The following is a 14,699-nucleotide window of genomic DNA, read 5'->3' as shown; positions in this document are numbered from 1 at the left end:
CGGTTTGCGTTGTGGGTAGGAGGCTGCGCAGCGGGCCAATCCGAAGACGAGTGGAGGCGGCCGAAGGTCTAGGAGGAGCTAGCGGGATCCGAAGCGGACAAATCAGGGTTGGGGGAGGAAAAGCCACGGGGCGGGGCTTTGGCGTCCGGCCAATAGGAGGGCGAGCGGGCCACCCGGAGGCACCGCCCCTGCCCAGCTGTGGCCCAGCTGTGCCAGCGAACGTCGAGAAGAGGGGGGCTGGGCTGGCAGCGCGCACGGCCATCCTCCTTCCACTGCGCCTGCGCACGCCACGCGCATCCGCTCCGGGGACGCAAGCTGGAGAAAAGTTGCTGCAAACTTTCTAGCCCGTTCCCCGCCCCTCCTCCCGGCCAGACCCGCCCCCCGTGCGGAGCCGGGAATTCCGAGGGGCGGAGCGCAGGCCGAGATGGGGAATGTGGGGGCCTGCAGAGGACCCTGGAGACGGAGGCGTGCAGAAGCTCAGTCTCGGGGCGAAGGCTTCGCGCCCTTAGCCCTCCTGGACCGCCCGTTACCTTCTGCGTTGTCCCGATGGGGAAACTGAGGCCCTGAGCCAGAAGCACACGCTGGGGGGAGGCAGAAAGCGCGGCCAGAGGCGGAGGGAAAACAAAGGGAGAATCACAGACAGACGAGAGGGGGACGGACACACACAAGGGGACAGAGACCCGAGTGGAGAGCTGGGTCTCGCCTTCCCGGCGTGGGGCGCAGGGTCGGCCAGGGAGAAGATCGAGAAAAGCGAGGAGTGGGAGCGAAAAGGGGGGACAGGCGGGGGAGGGGGCTGAGGAAAGCCCGAGGGAGGAAGAGAAGGAGGGAGGAACTTCCCAAAGTTGCAAAACATGGCTACCTTGCCTGCGGAGCCGAGCGCGGGGCCCGCGGCCGGGGGGGAGGCGGTGGCGGCGGCGGCGACCGAAGAGGAGGAGGAGGAAGCGCGCCAGCTCTTGCAGACTTTGCAGGCGGCCGAGGGTGAGGCGGCGGCGGCGGCCGGGGCCGGGGCGGGCGAAGCGGCTGCGGGAGCTGAGGGCCCGGGATCCCCGGGCGTCCCCAGGTCGCCCCCCGAGGCCGCTTCCGAACCGCCCACGGGCCTCCGCTTCTCGCCCGAGCAGGTGGCGTGCGTCTGCGAGGCGCTGCTCCAGGCGGGCCACGCAGGCCGCTTGAGCCGCTTCCTGGGCGCACTGCCCCCGGCCGAGCGCCTACGTGGCAGCGACCCGGTGTTGCGCGCGCGGGCCCTGGTGGCCTTCCAGCGGGGCGAGTACGCCGAGCTCTACCGGCTACTCGAGAGCCGCCCCTTCCCCGCCGCCCACCACGCCTTCCTGCAGGATCTCTACCTGCGCGCGCGCTACCATGAGGCCGAGCGGGCCCGCGGCCGCGCGCTGGGCGCAGTGGACAAGTATCGACTGCGCAAGAAGTTCCCGCTGCCCAAGACCATCTGGGACGGCGAGGAGACAGTCTACTGCTTCAAGGAGCGCTCCCGCGCAGCGCTCAAGGCCTGCTACCGCGGCAACCGCTACCCCACGCCGGACGAGAAGCGCCGCCTGGCCACACTCACCGGCCTGTCGCTCACACAGGTCAGCAACTGGTTCAAGAACCGGCGACAGCGCGACCGGACCGGGGCCGGAGGCGGCGCGCCCTGCAAGAGGTGAGGGGCCTCGGGCGGCGCAAGTCCAGCTTTCCCGGGGACATCCCGTCCACCAGCCCTCCTCCCCCGTGCCCACTGCTGGGGCCGGCGCGCCGAGGTCCTCGGACATCTCCCGGGACCAGCTCACAACCCCGGGCGCCCGCGGGGCGCGGGGACTAAGCGTGGACGGGACAGGCACCCGCCCGGGCCCTCTCCCCGCACGCGTCTCCTCTTCTAGCGGCTCCATTCCGAGCTTCTGCCCAAATCCCATCGGTGTTGGGGAACCACACTGTGGGGGGCACTAGAGGGACTGCGGCAAGGGGGCAGGGCCTGTGGCCACCCCACTCCACGTAGGAGCTGCCTCCCAGCCCCCTTTTTTCACTGACCGTTACTCTTACCCACCCGCCCCCACACTCCCTCCGGGCCCGGACGGCGTGGTCCGTCGTCTGCCTTTGTTGTGAAACGTGAACCTTTCCCAGCTCCGGTTTCCCTGTAACCCAAACCCTTCCCCTCCCACCCTTAGTGCCGGCCTCTCCCTTCTCTGACGCCCCACGGGGAGGGCACCGGGAACTGCGCTGGTGGCTGCTGCTCCCTCTCTCCAGGCCACTCGCCCGCTTTCCGCCCAACCAAGGAACTTTTAGGGCAACCTGGGAGCTCAGCCTCTGGGGACCCGAGGCCGAGGCAGGGGGAGAGCAAGGGCCTCTTCCCTCCCCGGTGCTTCTCTGCAGTGGTGTCCACGCAGGGCTTGTAAAAGGCCCTGGAGTTTGGAGTGGTCTCAGAGAGGTTTCATAACCTCTGGAATGACCCACCGAAACTTGGGCCAGGGAAAGGTGGGGGAGCAGCCGCCTGGCTATGCGGGAGGCCCCACAGGCTAAGGAACCCCAGCTGACAGCCATTTCTCTGGCCAGCGAGTCTGATGGGAATCCCACGACTGAGGACGAGTCCAGCCGAAGTCCTGAAGACCTGGAGAGAGGGGCGGCCCCAGTATCTGCCGAGGCCGCTGCCCAGGGCTCCATATTCCTGGCAGGGACCAGCCCTCCCGCGCCGTGCCCGGCCTCCTCCTCCATCCTGGTGAACGGGAGCTTCCTGGCAGCCAGCAGCTCCCCAGCAGTGCTCCTCAACGGGGGCCCCGTCATCATCAACGGCCTGGCCCTGGGCGAGGCCTCCAGCCTGGGCCCGCTGCTGCTCACTGGGGGCGGGGGTGCCCCTCCACCGCAGCCCAGCCCTCAGGGGGCCAGCGAGGCCAAGACCTCCCTGGTCCTGGACCCTCAGACAGGGGAGGTGCGGCTGGAGGAGGCTCAGTCGGAGGCCCCTGAGACCAAAGGGGCCCAGGTGGCTGTTCCGGGACCAGCCCTTGGAGAGGAGGTCCCGGGACCCCTGGCCCAAGTGGTGCCTGGCCCCCCGCCGGCTGCTACCTTTCCTCTGCCCCCGGGGCCAGTGCCTGCTGTGGCTGCCCCACAAGTGGTACCACTCTCCCCACCCCCGGGGTACCCCACGGGCCTGAGCCCCACCTCCCCACTGTTGAACCTGCCCCAGGTAGTGCCCACCTCACAGGTGGTGACCCTGCCCCAGGCTGTGGGGCCCCTGCAGCTGTTGGCAGCCGGGCCAGGCAGCCCTGTGAAGGTGGCAGCTGCAGCAGGCCCTGCCAACGTGCACCTCATCAACTCCGGGGTGGGCGTGACTGCCCTGCAGCTGCCTTCGGCCACTGCCCCAGGTACCCCCATCTCCCTCCCTCAGGCCTGGGTGAGAACCAGGGAGGGGTGCAGTCATCTCATCTCGGAGAGGGAGGGGCTGTCCCTGGGCTCCTGGGGGGCATCTCATCCCTGGCAAATCCCAGTGCCCCAAGGCCCACCGGAAGGCTTCCTCCGCCCGCCCTCCAGCTTCGCAGTCTCCATCTCTGTCTGGCTTGGCCTGCTCTCCTGGCTCTCACCTGTGCTCGGTCCCTCTCTCCCCACAGGAAACTTCCTCCTGGCTAACCCTGTGTCTGGCAGCCCCATCGTGACGGGTGTGGCCGTGCAGCAGGGCAAAATCATCCTCACCGCCACCTTCCCTACCAGCATGCTTGTCTCCCAGGTCCTGCCTCCAGCCCCCAGCCTGGCCCTGCCACTGAAGCCAGAGACGGCCATCTCCGTGCCTGAGGGAGGCCTCCCGGTGGCCCCCAGCCCTGCTCTCCCAGAGGCTCATGCCCTAGGCACCCTTTCTGCGCAGCAGCCACCCCCCGCCGCTGCCACCACCTCCAGCACCAGCCTGCCTTTCTCCCCTGACACCCCTGGCCTCCTGCCCAACTTCCCGGCGCCCCCACCAGAGGGGCTGATGCTGTCACCCGCGGCCGTGCCTGTCTGGTCAGCAGGGCTGGAACTAAGCGCAGGAACAGAGGGGCTGCTGGAAGCGGAAAAGGGGTTGGGGACACAGGCCCCCCACACTGTGCTGAGGCTGCCGGACCCCGACCCAGAGGGGCTGCTCCTGGGGGCCACCGCAGGGGGTGAGGTTGACGAGGGGTTGGAAGCTGAGGCCAAGGTTCTGACCCAGCTCCAGTCGGTGCCTGTAGAGGATCCCTTGGAACTGTGACCTAGTGTGGCCCTGTGGCCTCTCCCGACATTGGTGCTGAAGACGCAGGGACAGGAATGGGAGGGGGGAGCCCCAGAAATGCGGTTGCTGAAGACCCCAGTTACCACATCCTTCTGCCCGGGTGGCCTCTCCAAGCCCTGGTGGTGCCGGGGGTTGTACCCCCGGCCACCTCCTGTCCAAGTCTCCATTTCCCTCTGGATGAGAGGCTTCTCTGTTACAGCCCTCCCCATGCTGTGCCCTGCCATATACGTGGGGGACTCAGGGTCCTGACTCAGGGGCCCTGCCCCCTCCACTTGGTACTAGTTGTGAGCGGAACACCCTGCCCCAGGGCCGGACTTCCAGCCCCCAGAGCCCTCTCCTTGTCACTCCCTGAAACACTATTAATAGCTCTGCCGATAGCCGATAGCCGGTGTTGTCACAACTGCCTGGAATCCGAAGGTGGAGGACAGGCAGCCCCGCGCCCCTGAGACTGGAGACCCTCCCCAGTGTGGCATTTCCTGCCAGGGGCAGGGGCTGGGGCAGCTGTGGGGAGGCGGGGGTCTTCCTTCACCAGCTCCCCTGGACTCAAGCCCTTGTCCTCATATCCGGCCCAGACCAAAGATTCCCTCATCCCTGGAGGCAGCCCTGCCGCTGTGTCTCCTTTGTATCCTAAATCTTTATTTTTCTAGGACATGTTATGCCTCCATTTTCAATTAAAATAAAGTTACCAGATTACACCACCACCAGGGGTCTGGGGTGCCTTCCAGGGGCTGTCCAAAGCAGTGCTGAACACAGAGCCCACCTGGAGACCCGGGAAGGCCAGGGCCTTCCCATTGCTGCCTGCCGAGGGGGAAGAGGGGTTTGCATTCAGATGCACAGGGTGGCTGGGGAGGGGGTGGCAATGAGGCCTCTTGCAAGCCACAGGCCTCCAGATGAGGGTGGACGGAGTACCCCAGTGGGGCAGCAGGGGGATGCAGAAGGGCCTGCCCTTGTCTCTCTTGCTGGTAACAAAGGTTCCACTTGCTTTATTTTATTTAAAACAATAAATAGTCTAAAAATAGAACAGGAGAGGGAGGAGTAGGGTGAGGTGAGCATGAACAGAGTTGCAACCGAGTGGCTCTGGGGTGGGGAAGGGAAGGGGAGAGGGGTGGGTAAACTTCACCTTCCAACACCCCGCATTTCATTTTGGGTTTCCTTCCTAAGCCTGGGGGAGAATCAAGGCAGCTGAGGGTGACTCTGGTGCTCCAGGCAAACATGCCCAGCGGTTGGGGCCAATCAGTGTCCGCCTCCCCAGTCCCATGGGACCTGCATTCTCAGGGGCTGGAGGCCCAGGAGGGACAAGTTCATCGATGGGTCCTGGCTTCCAGCAAGAGCCGCAGTTGCCATGAGGGTGAGGGGAGCGAGGCAAGGGGTGAGGAGTGAGGGGAGCGAGGCGAAAGGTGAGGAGTGAGGGGAGCGAGGTGAGGGGCCGCCCTCTCTCACTGGAGGTGCGGGGGCAGCGGCAAGGCCTTCTCAGCCAGCAGCTGGTAGAAGGGCTTGGGCGTCTCCCAGTCCTCAGCCTCGCTGCTGGAGCCGTCCTGCTTCACAATGCGGTTGTGCTGGCGACTGAACCTGCGAGCCTTGGTGCTGGGGAGACGGTGGCAGGATGGCCCGGCTTCCTCGCTCACCTCCCGGGCATCCCTGTCCCACCCCCAATCCTGTGGTCCCCGCAGGGGCCTGGGCCACCATTTTAGCCTGTGTTGGGCGAGCCTTGGGTCCGCCAAGTCCCGGTCTGTAAGATGGGACTCGGCCAAGGGCTCTGGGATGTGTTCAAAGTCAGGAGCCAGGGCAGGTGGCAGCTCCTCGAAGGTGGAGGGGACAGGATTCGGGGGAGTCGAGGTGGCCAAGCGACAGGAAAATCAGACCATGCCCCGAGAAACTCGTGTGGCAGAGACGGCAAAGAAATTGAGGCCGGGGTCCATGTCTGGGCTCAGCTGTCCCAGCTTAGCTGTGGTAGGGCACCCTACACCTGCCTCAGCTGTTCCCCAGCTTAGCTGTGGTGGGGCACCCTACACCTGCGTCACCCCCAGGGGTTTCACAAGAAGAGGAAACACGCAAATTCCTCGGCCCAGTCTCCCATGCCATGACACCCAAGGCTCCAGAGACAGAGCAGGGTTCCGGGGTAGGGAGGCCCTTCCACCCCCCACCCACACCTCGGGGCGGGGGCCTCTCACCAGTATGGCCTCCGCTCCTGCTGGGTCATCACCCGCCACAGCTGGGCCAGCTCCTTGGTGGCAGCTGTGGAAGCGGTTCCAGGGCAGGATCTGGGACAGGAAGAAGAAGGTAAGGAGAGGCCTGCAGGACGCCCTGACTGAGAACTCGGACCCTTCCTAGCCTTGTGGGTCTACAAGGCCTCCAAGATCACCCTCTGGAGCTGAGGAGGCAAGAGGGAGCTGGACTCAGTGGCTGTGTTCGTAAGGGGGCACCTGGTGTCCCAGGAGAGTGCAGGGGACCTGTGGCCACCGCTCCTGGCCCCCACATCTGGATCTTCCTATAAAGGAACCAGCTCTTCTCCACTGTGGCTTGGGGGGCCTCCCCATCCCCTGGCTCCAGGCCTGGCGGTGACTGGTTCAGGTTTGGCACCCGATCTACCAAAGTCAGTCCCAAGGACTTTGCTTAAAACCTTAGAGACCTCTCCTCCTCCCGGCGTCACTTGGGTGGGGGACAGGACCCGAGCCTGTGCCTCCTGGGGTGACTCCACCCGCCAGAGAATGAAGCCAGCCCGGAAGACAGTGGAACTGAGTGAAAAGGACAAAGATTCCAGACAGCCTGTGTGAGCCCTAAAACTAGCTACGTCTCGAGGCAGTCTATACCCGCCCTTGTTTCCTAGGTTATATAAGCCAATTCATTTTCTTTTCTTGCTGGGCCTGATGGCTCACACCTGTAATTCCAGCAATTTGAGAGGCCGAGGCAGGCAGATCATTTGAGGTGGGGCATTCGAGACCAGCCTGGCCAACATGGTGAAACCCTGTCTCTACTAAAAATACAAAAATTAGCCGGGTGGCACGCCTGTAATCCCAGCTACTCAGGAGGCTGAGGGGGGAGAATCTGGGAGGCAGAGGTTGCAGTGATTTGAGCCCGGGAGGCAGACGTTGCAGTGAGCTGTGATTGTGCCACTGCACTACAGCCTGGGCGATAGAGTGAGACTCTCTCAAAAAAAAAACAACTCCTTTTTTTCTGAGGTCTAAAGTCTGAATTGGGTTTCAGCGCTGACAATGGATGGACCCTGTCCAATACAATGGGGCTGGGTTCAGTTCTGGGGGAGAACTGTGGTCCACGAAGGGTTTGTGGGGTCTCGGAAGGGGAAAAAGTGTCAGACAGTTGTGAGGAGTGTCATGGCCAGGCTGCGGGCAGAGAACGAAGCCAGGGCCTTCCCCAGGGCCAAAGACGACTCCCTACCCACCGGATGTACTGCTTCCGGTTCATCCTGCAGAACATGATGAAGCCATTGACACACTTCTTCTTCATCTGGGGTGGGCAGGGGCCTTTCTTCTTCTCCTTGGGCTTCACGGGGGCCCTGGCTACTTGGCCCTTCCTGGCCTTTTTCTCGGCTGCCGGCAGGGGTGAGGCCAGCCGGGTGGGGGTCCATGTGGTGTCTTCATCCTCTTCGCTGGAGTCCGGCGTGCCCACAGGGTTGGCCTGCATATCCTGGGGGAGGGAGAGGGTGGTGAGAGAGGAAGGAGGCCCTGCCGGCCCTAGCATGTGGCCGAGTCTCTCACCTCTCGCTGCTTCCACAGGGGCTCTGAGTCGCTGTCCTCTGAGCTGGAGCTGGAGCTGGAGCTGGAGCTGGAGCTGGAGCTGGAGCTGGCGCTGGATGGTGCCTTGCTGTTCCCGCTCAGCGAGAGGTAGCAGTGGTCCAGCGAGACTGCGGACCGGTGCAGGCTGTGGGACTCAGGAGGGTCTTTGGGGGCCTTGGAGGCTGTGTCCTGGAGCATGATGAGGGAGAAAGATGGGAGGGGAGACAAGTGGTGCCCCTTCATCCCCCCAGTACTGCTTTTCTAGGACATAACATGAGCATTAGCAGCAGCTCAGATTGGCAGGGTGTGGTGGCTCACGCCTGTAACCCCAGCACTCTGGGAGGCTGAGGCAGGAGGACTGCTTGAGGCCAGGAGTTACAGACCAGCCTGGGCAACGTAGCGAGACCTCGTTCTACAAAAAATTAAAGAAAAAAAAAAAATAGGCCAGGCGCAGTGGCTCATGCCTGTAATCTCAGCACTTTCGGAGGCTGAGGCAGGAGGATCACCGGAGGTCAGGAGTTCAAAACCAGCCTGGCCAACATGGCGAAACTCTATCTAAAAATACTAAAAAATTAGCCAGGTGTGGTGGTGGGTGCCTGTAGTCCCAGCTACTCTGGAGGCTGAGGCATAAGAATCACTTAAATCCAGGAGGCGGAGGTTGCAGTGAGCCAAGATCACACCACTGCACTCCAGCCTGGGCGACAGAGTCTCAAAAAAAAAAAAAAAGAAATTAAATTAAGTTAAATTTAAAAATAATTTTAAAAACCAGCTGGGCATGGTGGTGTGGGAGGGTCATTTGAGCCCAGGAGTTCAAGGCACTGATCTATGATGGTGACACTGCACTCCAGCCTGGGCAACAAAGCAAGACCCTGTCTTTCTTTCTGTCTTTCTTCCTTCCTTTCTTTTCTTTTCTTTTTTTTCCTTTTTTTTTTTTTGAGACGGAGTTTTGCTTTTGTCCCTCAGGCTGGAGTGCAATGGCACGATCTCGGCTCCAATCTCCACCTCTTGGGTTCAAGTGATTCTCCTGCCTCAGCCTCCTGAGTAGCTGGGGTTACAAGTGCCCACCACCACGCCCAGCTAATTTTGTATTTTTAGTAGAGAGGGGGTTTCATCATATTGGTCAGGCTAGTTTCAAACTCCTGACCTCAGGTGATCTGCCCGCCCAGCCTCCCAAAGTGCTGGAATTATAGGCATGAGCCACCACGCCCGGCTACACCCTGATAATTTCTTTTTCTTTTTCTTTTTTGAGACTGGGTTTCGCTCTTGTTGCCCAGGCTGCAGTCCAATGGTGCCATCTCAGCTCACTGCAACCTCCACCTCCCAGGTTTAAGCGATTCTCCTGCCTCAGCCTCCTGAGTAGCTGGGATTACAGGCATGTACCACCACACCTGGCTAATTTTGTATTTTTAGTAGAGCTGGTATTTCACCATGATGGCCAGACTGGTTGGTCTCCAACTCCTGACCTCAGGTGATCTGCCCTCCTCGTCCTCCCAAAATAGTGGGATTACAGGCGTGAGCCAACACGCCCGGACAATTTTTGTATTTTTAATAGAGATGGGGTTTCCCCTTGTTGGCCAGGCTGGTCTCGAACTCCTGACCTCAGGTGATCTGCTACGTCAGCCTCTCAAAGTGCTGGGATTACAGGTGTGAGCCACCGCGCCCAGCCTAGTCTTTTGATTTCAATTTCCTTATCTGTAAAATGGGGCCACAGGAGACCCTGCTTCGTAGAGTAGTTGTAAAATAATGTGGGAAGCTGGGCGCAGTGGCTCACACCTGTAATCCCAGCACTCTGGGAGGTCGAGGTGGGCGGATCACTCGAGGTCAGGAGTTCGAGACCAGCCTGACCAACATGGTGAAACCCCGTGCCTACTAAAAATACAAAAATTAGACGGATGTGGTGGCAGGCACCTGTAATCCCAGCTACTAGGGGGGCTGAGGCAGGAGAATTGTTTGAACCTGGGAGGCAGAGGTTACAGTGAGCCGAGATCGCGCCACTGCACCCCAGCCTGGGCGACAACAGGGAAACTCAGTCTAAAAAAAATAAAATAAAATAAATAAATAAAATGATGTGGGTTTTCTTTTCTACGGGCACCTGGCAGCTTTTATCCTTTTTGTCCAATTCGTTCCACGTGCCCAGCACAGAGCCGGCATCTGGTGGCCACTGGTGAGCGCAGAGAGGGTCGGGGGGGGTGGTTTTTTTTTTTTTTTTTTTTTCTTTTTTGAGATGGAGTCTCGCTGTCGCCCAGGTTGGAGTGCAGTGGCGCCATCTTGGCTCACTGCAGGCTCCGCCCCCTGGGGTTCACGCCATTCTCCTGCCTCAGCCTCTCGAGTAGCTGGGACTACAGGCGCCCGCCACCATGCCGGCTAATTTTTTGTATTTTTAGTAGAGACGGGGTTTCACCGTGTTAGCCAGGATGGTCTCAATCTCCTGACCTCGTGATCCACCCGCCTCGGCCTCCCAAAGTGCTGGGATTACAGGCGTGAGCCACTGCGCCCGGCCAAGGGGGGTGGTTTTAAGGATGAGGAGAAGCATGAGTGGAAGGACAGATGGGTAGATGGTGGCTGAAAGGGTGAGGGAGTGGATGAGTGAATGAAGCCATGAGTGACGTGTGTGGAAAGATGGATGGCTGTGTCTGTGGACAGAGGGGCAGAGGATGTCTACCTTTTCCTGTGGAGCCTCCTGCGTGTAGGCTGAAGGTGAAGACTCCAAATCTAAGCACACTTCTTCAAAGAAAGCCGCTAGAGAGGGAGACAAGAGGGGCAGCCAGAGCAGAAATGCTTCTCCCACACCACCAAGCTTCGGCCACACTGTCCCTGCTAGCCGGAGTCCCCATCTCTGGCGTTCTCCTTCAGGATCTCCCACCCTATGTCCAAATCCTGCTCACAGCCCACTCCCCTGGGTCACCTCCAACACACAGAGTGAGCTCAAGTCCTGCTTATGGGCTTCTAAAGCCACCCATGCACCACACCAGCCTGTGGCTGCTCCCCAACTAGGCTGTGGGCTCCTTGAGGCAGGGCCAGGGCAGGATTCACCCCGGGCACCCAGGATGGCCCAGCGCAGGCCTGGGCACTGTATGTTTCCCGAATGAACTAAGCATCAGGGCCAGGCCTGGGCCTCACCTTGGGTCAGGTACTCCGTGTCATCCTCCAAGATCTCGTCTGGCAGCAGTTTCCCTGGGGAGCTGAAAAGGCTAGGGCTGAGCCCGAGGATCTCACTTGGGTGGCCTGTTCCACTCCAGACATCAATCTGGGGAGGCCCCAGGAACAGTGGGCTCCCTGGAAAGGAAACAGCAGACTCAGGCGTGTGGCCAGAGATCACCCTCTGCCCTAGCACAGCAGCTGGCATTGAGGAGATAGTGCCTGATGCTACGGAAAGCGAATCTCAGTTTCTCATTTTGAATTCTTGATCGGAGAAATGAAGAGGCAGCTGGCTGCGATGGCTCACACCTGTAACCCCAGCACTTTGGGAGGCCGAGGTGGGCGGATCATTTGAGGTCAGGAGTTCAAGACCAGCCTGGCTAACATGGTGAAACCCCATCTCTACTAAAAAATACAAAACTTAGCTGGGGGTAGTGGCATGTGCCTGTAATCTCAGTTACTCAGGAGGCTGAGGTAGGAGAATCACCTGAACCCAGGAGCAGAGGTTGCAGTGAGCCAAGATCATGCCACTGCACTCCAGCCTGGGTGACAGAGTGAGACCCTGTCTCAAAATTAAAAAAAAAAAAAGAAGAAGAAGAAAAAATGAAGCGAAATGATGTTTGGCATTATGTCAGGGATGGCCAAAAAAAAGAAAAATCAATATCATAATGTACAAAATCCCATAGGCTGATTATAACTACCTGCAGCTCTGCAATAAGAAAGATTCTGAGGTCAGATGTGGTGGCTCATGCCTGTAATCCCAGCGCTTTGGGAGGCCGAGGCAGGTGGATCACCTGAGGTCAGGAGTTCAAGACCAGCCTGGCCAACATGGTGAAACCCTGTCTCTACTAAAAATATAAAAATTTGCTAGGTGTGGTGGTGCACACCTGTAATCCCAGCTACTCGGAGGCTGACACAGAATCACTTGATCCCAGAAGGCAGAGGTTGCAGTGAGCCGAGGTAGCGCCACTGCACTCCAGCCTGGGCGACAAGAGTGAAACTCCGTCTCAAAAAAAAGAAAAAATGGATTCTGAGGTTGGGAGCAGGGGCACGTGCCTGTAATCCCAGCACTTTGAGAAGCTGAGGCAGGACGATCCCTTGAGTCCAGGAATTGGAGGCCTCAGTGAGCTGCGATTGCGCCACTGCACTCCAGCCTCACGGCGAGAACTTGTCTCAAAAGAAAAAACAAAACAAAAAAACAAAAAGAGGTCAGAGGGGTGGCTCACGCCTGTAATCCCAACACTTTGGGAGGCTGAGGTGGGTGGATCACCTTAGGTCAGGAGTTTGAGACCAGCCTGGCCAACATGGTGAAACCCCAGCTCTACTAAAAATACAGAAATTAGTCGGGCATGGTGGTGGGCACCTGTAATCCCAGCTACTCGGAAGGCTGAGGTAGGAGAATCACTTGAACCCAGGAGACAGAGGTTGAAGTGAGCTGAGATTGCGCCACTGTACTCCAGCCTGGATGACAGAGTGAAACCCTATCTCAAAAAATAAAACAAACAAACAAAAAAGACCCAGAATGATTCTGAGGCAGTGTCTGGGCTCAAGGAAAGAGTGGTGATTGATTAGCAAGTCTCCACGGCAGCGGTGGTGGAGAGCTGGCAGGTGCACTGTGTGTTTGCCTTCCCTGTGCTTAGGAGATCTCCATTCCCTTTCCCGCCTCCCCTCTTCCATAGAAATCCTCAGACTGAAAGTATAGGAAGGCCCACACCAGCCTACAAGGAGGAGAGACAGAGTTGCAGTCACCTTGGGGGCTGTTCTCTGGGGTCCAGGCAGGGAGCCAAGGGTCAGTGTCTAGGGACCCTTTGTCCACATCCTCGCTGGAATCATAGAACACCAGCTTCTGCCTGCAAGAGGTGGAGTTTCAGAGTCAGACACACAGACTCTGGGCTAGAAACTGCTATGGGGCCCCTTTGGCACTCTGCACTGGCCCCTGGGGGAGTGCTGGGGGTGTAAAGCTCAGTCAGTTGAGGTTCCCATCCTCAGGGAGCTTACAGTCTCATGAGGAGAGCCCAGCCTGTAAGCAGGCGCTGCAGATGACGGGGCAGTGCTGTGACTGAGGGTGCTGGAGGAGGATGAGCCAGTGGAGAGCAGTGGGCTCCGCCTGAGGGATGGGCAGTTTTCCAGGGGCACAGGGAAGCAGGCTATCCAGGAAGAAGTACTGGAATGTGAGAAGCTCAGAGGGGCTGGCGCAGGGCTTCTGGGGAACGGCGAATGTGTGGCGATGTGAAGTATAAGAGTCATGGGTGAAGCGCAGGAGAGAGGGCTGACGAGGTGAGTTGGGGGCCACTGAAGGTCTCAAAGGCCAGGTAAAATATCGGGGCCGGGCGCAGTGGCCCATACCTGTAATCCCAGCACTTTGAGAGGCTGAGGTGGGAGGATTGCTTGAGCCCAGGAGTTCAAGACCAGCCTAGGCAACATAGGGGGACCTCATTTCTACAAAAAATAAACATAAAAAAAATTAGCTGGGCGTGGTGGTGTGCGCCTGTGGTCCCAGCTACTCAGGAAGCTGAGGCAGGAGGACTGCTTGAGCCCTGAAGGTTGAGGCTGCAGTGACCTATGATTGTGCCACTGCTCTCTGGCCTGGGCGACAGAGTGAGACCCTGTCTCAAAAAAAAAAAAAAAAAAAAAAAAAGATATTGCAGGCACTGAGGAAGGGCTTTAAGCCACAGCCTCCGTGGTCAAGGTCTCTGTGTTGGAAAAGCCATGTGGCCACATGAGGATGGGATAGAGGGGCAACAGGTGAGGCAAAGAGACTGGTGAGGAAGCCGTGACCATGTCCGGAAAATGGGAAGTCAGGCTTTTCTGCGAGCTCACGATGGCAGACACAAAGCTGGGCCCCCATTGGTGCTCAAGGGGCACCCACAGAGGACGCGACTTGGCCTCTCTTCTCACTACCCCTCACCCACACCAGACCAAACCCCTCAGCACCGCCCACTCAGTGCCCTGGGGACTCCCTTACCTGGGATGAGGCTGGGTCTTGTTGAGAAAATGGATCCTCGCCACATCTTCCTGAGCCAGGAGCGCAGGGAAAGGCGTGTCATCCTGGACACTGCCCTGGCACCAGCAGCCTAAGGGGCAGATCAGGATGACCATGCCTGGGGACTGGGCCAAATTCCAGGAAGCCAAGAAGCAGGGGACAAAGGGGTGCCAGCTTCTGCCACACACCCTCTCACTCCCCAATCCTAGCCCAAACCTCAGGATGCAGGGTGTCGTGTCGGTGTGAGGCTGAGGGGTGCCCCAAATCACCCCTGGGTTTTTTGAATCCCACATCCCTGTCAGAAGCTGTAATGGGGGCCGGGCACAGTGGCTCATACCTGTAACCCCTGCACTTTGGGAGGCTGAGGCAGTGGATCACAAGGTCAGGAGTTCAAGACCAGCCTGGCCAAGACGGTGAAACCCCGTCTCTACTAAAAATACAAAAATTAGCCGGGCATGGGGGTGGGCGCCTATCCCAGCTACTCTGGAGGCTGAGGCAGAGAATTGCTTGAACCTGGGAGGAAGAGGTTGCAGTAGCCGAGATTGCACCACTGCACTCCAGCATGGGCGACAGAGCAAGACTTTGTCTCAAACAAACAAAAAACTCTAATGGGCCCGGCACAGTG

At 59.3% G+C, this 14,699-nt stretch overlaps 2 protein-coding genes across 3 annotated transcripts in view; one reads left to right on the top strand and one right to left on the bottom strand.

The window, feature by feature from the left end:
* The first annotated feature begins 70 nt into the window (after positions 1-70).
* Positions 71-4,920, top strand: SIX5 (SIX homeobox 5). Of its 2 annotated transcripts, XM_009232788.4 has the most exons (3): positions 71-1,651; positions 2,539-3,344; positions 3,588-4,920. In XM_009232788.4, the coding sequence occupies exons 1-3, from the start codon at positions 852-854 to the stop codon at positions 4,196-4,198; spliced, it is 2,217 nt and encodes a 738-aa protein (XP_009231063.3). In that variant the 5' UTR covers positions 71-851; the 3' UTR covers positions 4,199-4,920. The 2 variants fall into 2 exon arrangements, with proteins under 2 accessions (XP_009231063.3, XP_063575656.1); XM_063719586.1 differs by having other exon boundaries at positions 2,539-4,920.
* A 35-nt stretch (positions 4,921-4,955) lies between these two features.
* Positions 4,956-14,699, bottom strand: part of MEIOSIN (meiosis initiator) — a 36,518-nt gene continuing 26,774 nt past the window's right edge. The window contains exons 8-15 of the mRNA XM_024236800.2: positions 14,057-14,165; positions 12,841-12,941; positions 11,074-11,229; positions 10,616-10,692; positions 7,936-8,142; positions 7,620-7,864; positions 6,391-6,480; positions 4,956-5,803 (exon numbers count right to left, since the gene is read on the bottom strand). Of these exons, the coding sequence (XP_024092568.1) occupies positions 5,656-5,803; positions 6,391-6,480; positions 7,620-7,864; positions 7,936-8,142; positions 10,616-10,692; positions 11,074-11,229; positions 12,841-12,941; positions 14,057-14,165 (1,133 nt within the window). The 3' untranslated portion in view covers positions 4,956-5,655. The remainder of the gene's footprint in view (positions 5,804-6,390; positions 6,481-7,619; positions 7,865-7,935; positions 8,143-10,615; positions 10,693-11,073; positions 11,230-12,840; positions 12,942-14,056; positions 14,166-14,699) is intronic.

Source organism: Pongo abelii, chromosome 20, assembly GCF_028885655.2.
Source record: "Pongo abelii isolate AG06213 chromosome 20, NHGRI_mPonAbe1-v2.0_pri, whole genome shotgun sequence".
NCBI classification, from domain to species: Eukaryota; Metazoa; Chordata; class Mammalia; order Primates; family Hominidae; genus Pongo; species Pongo abelii.
This window is presented reverse-complemented; position numbering and strand designations above follow the sequence as displayed.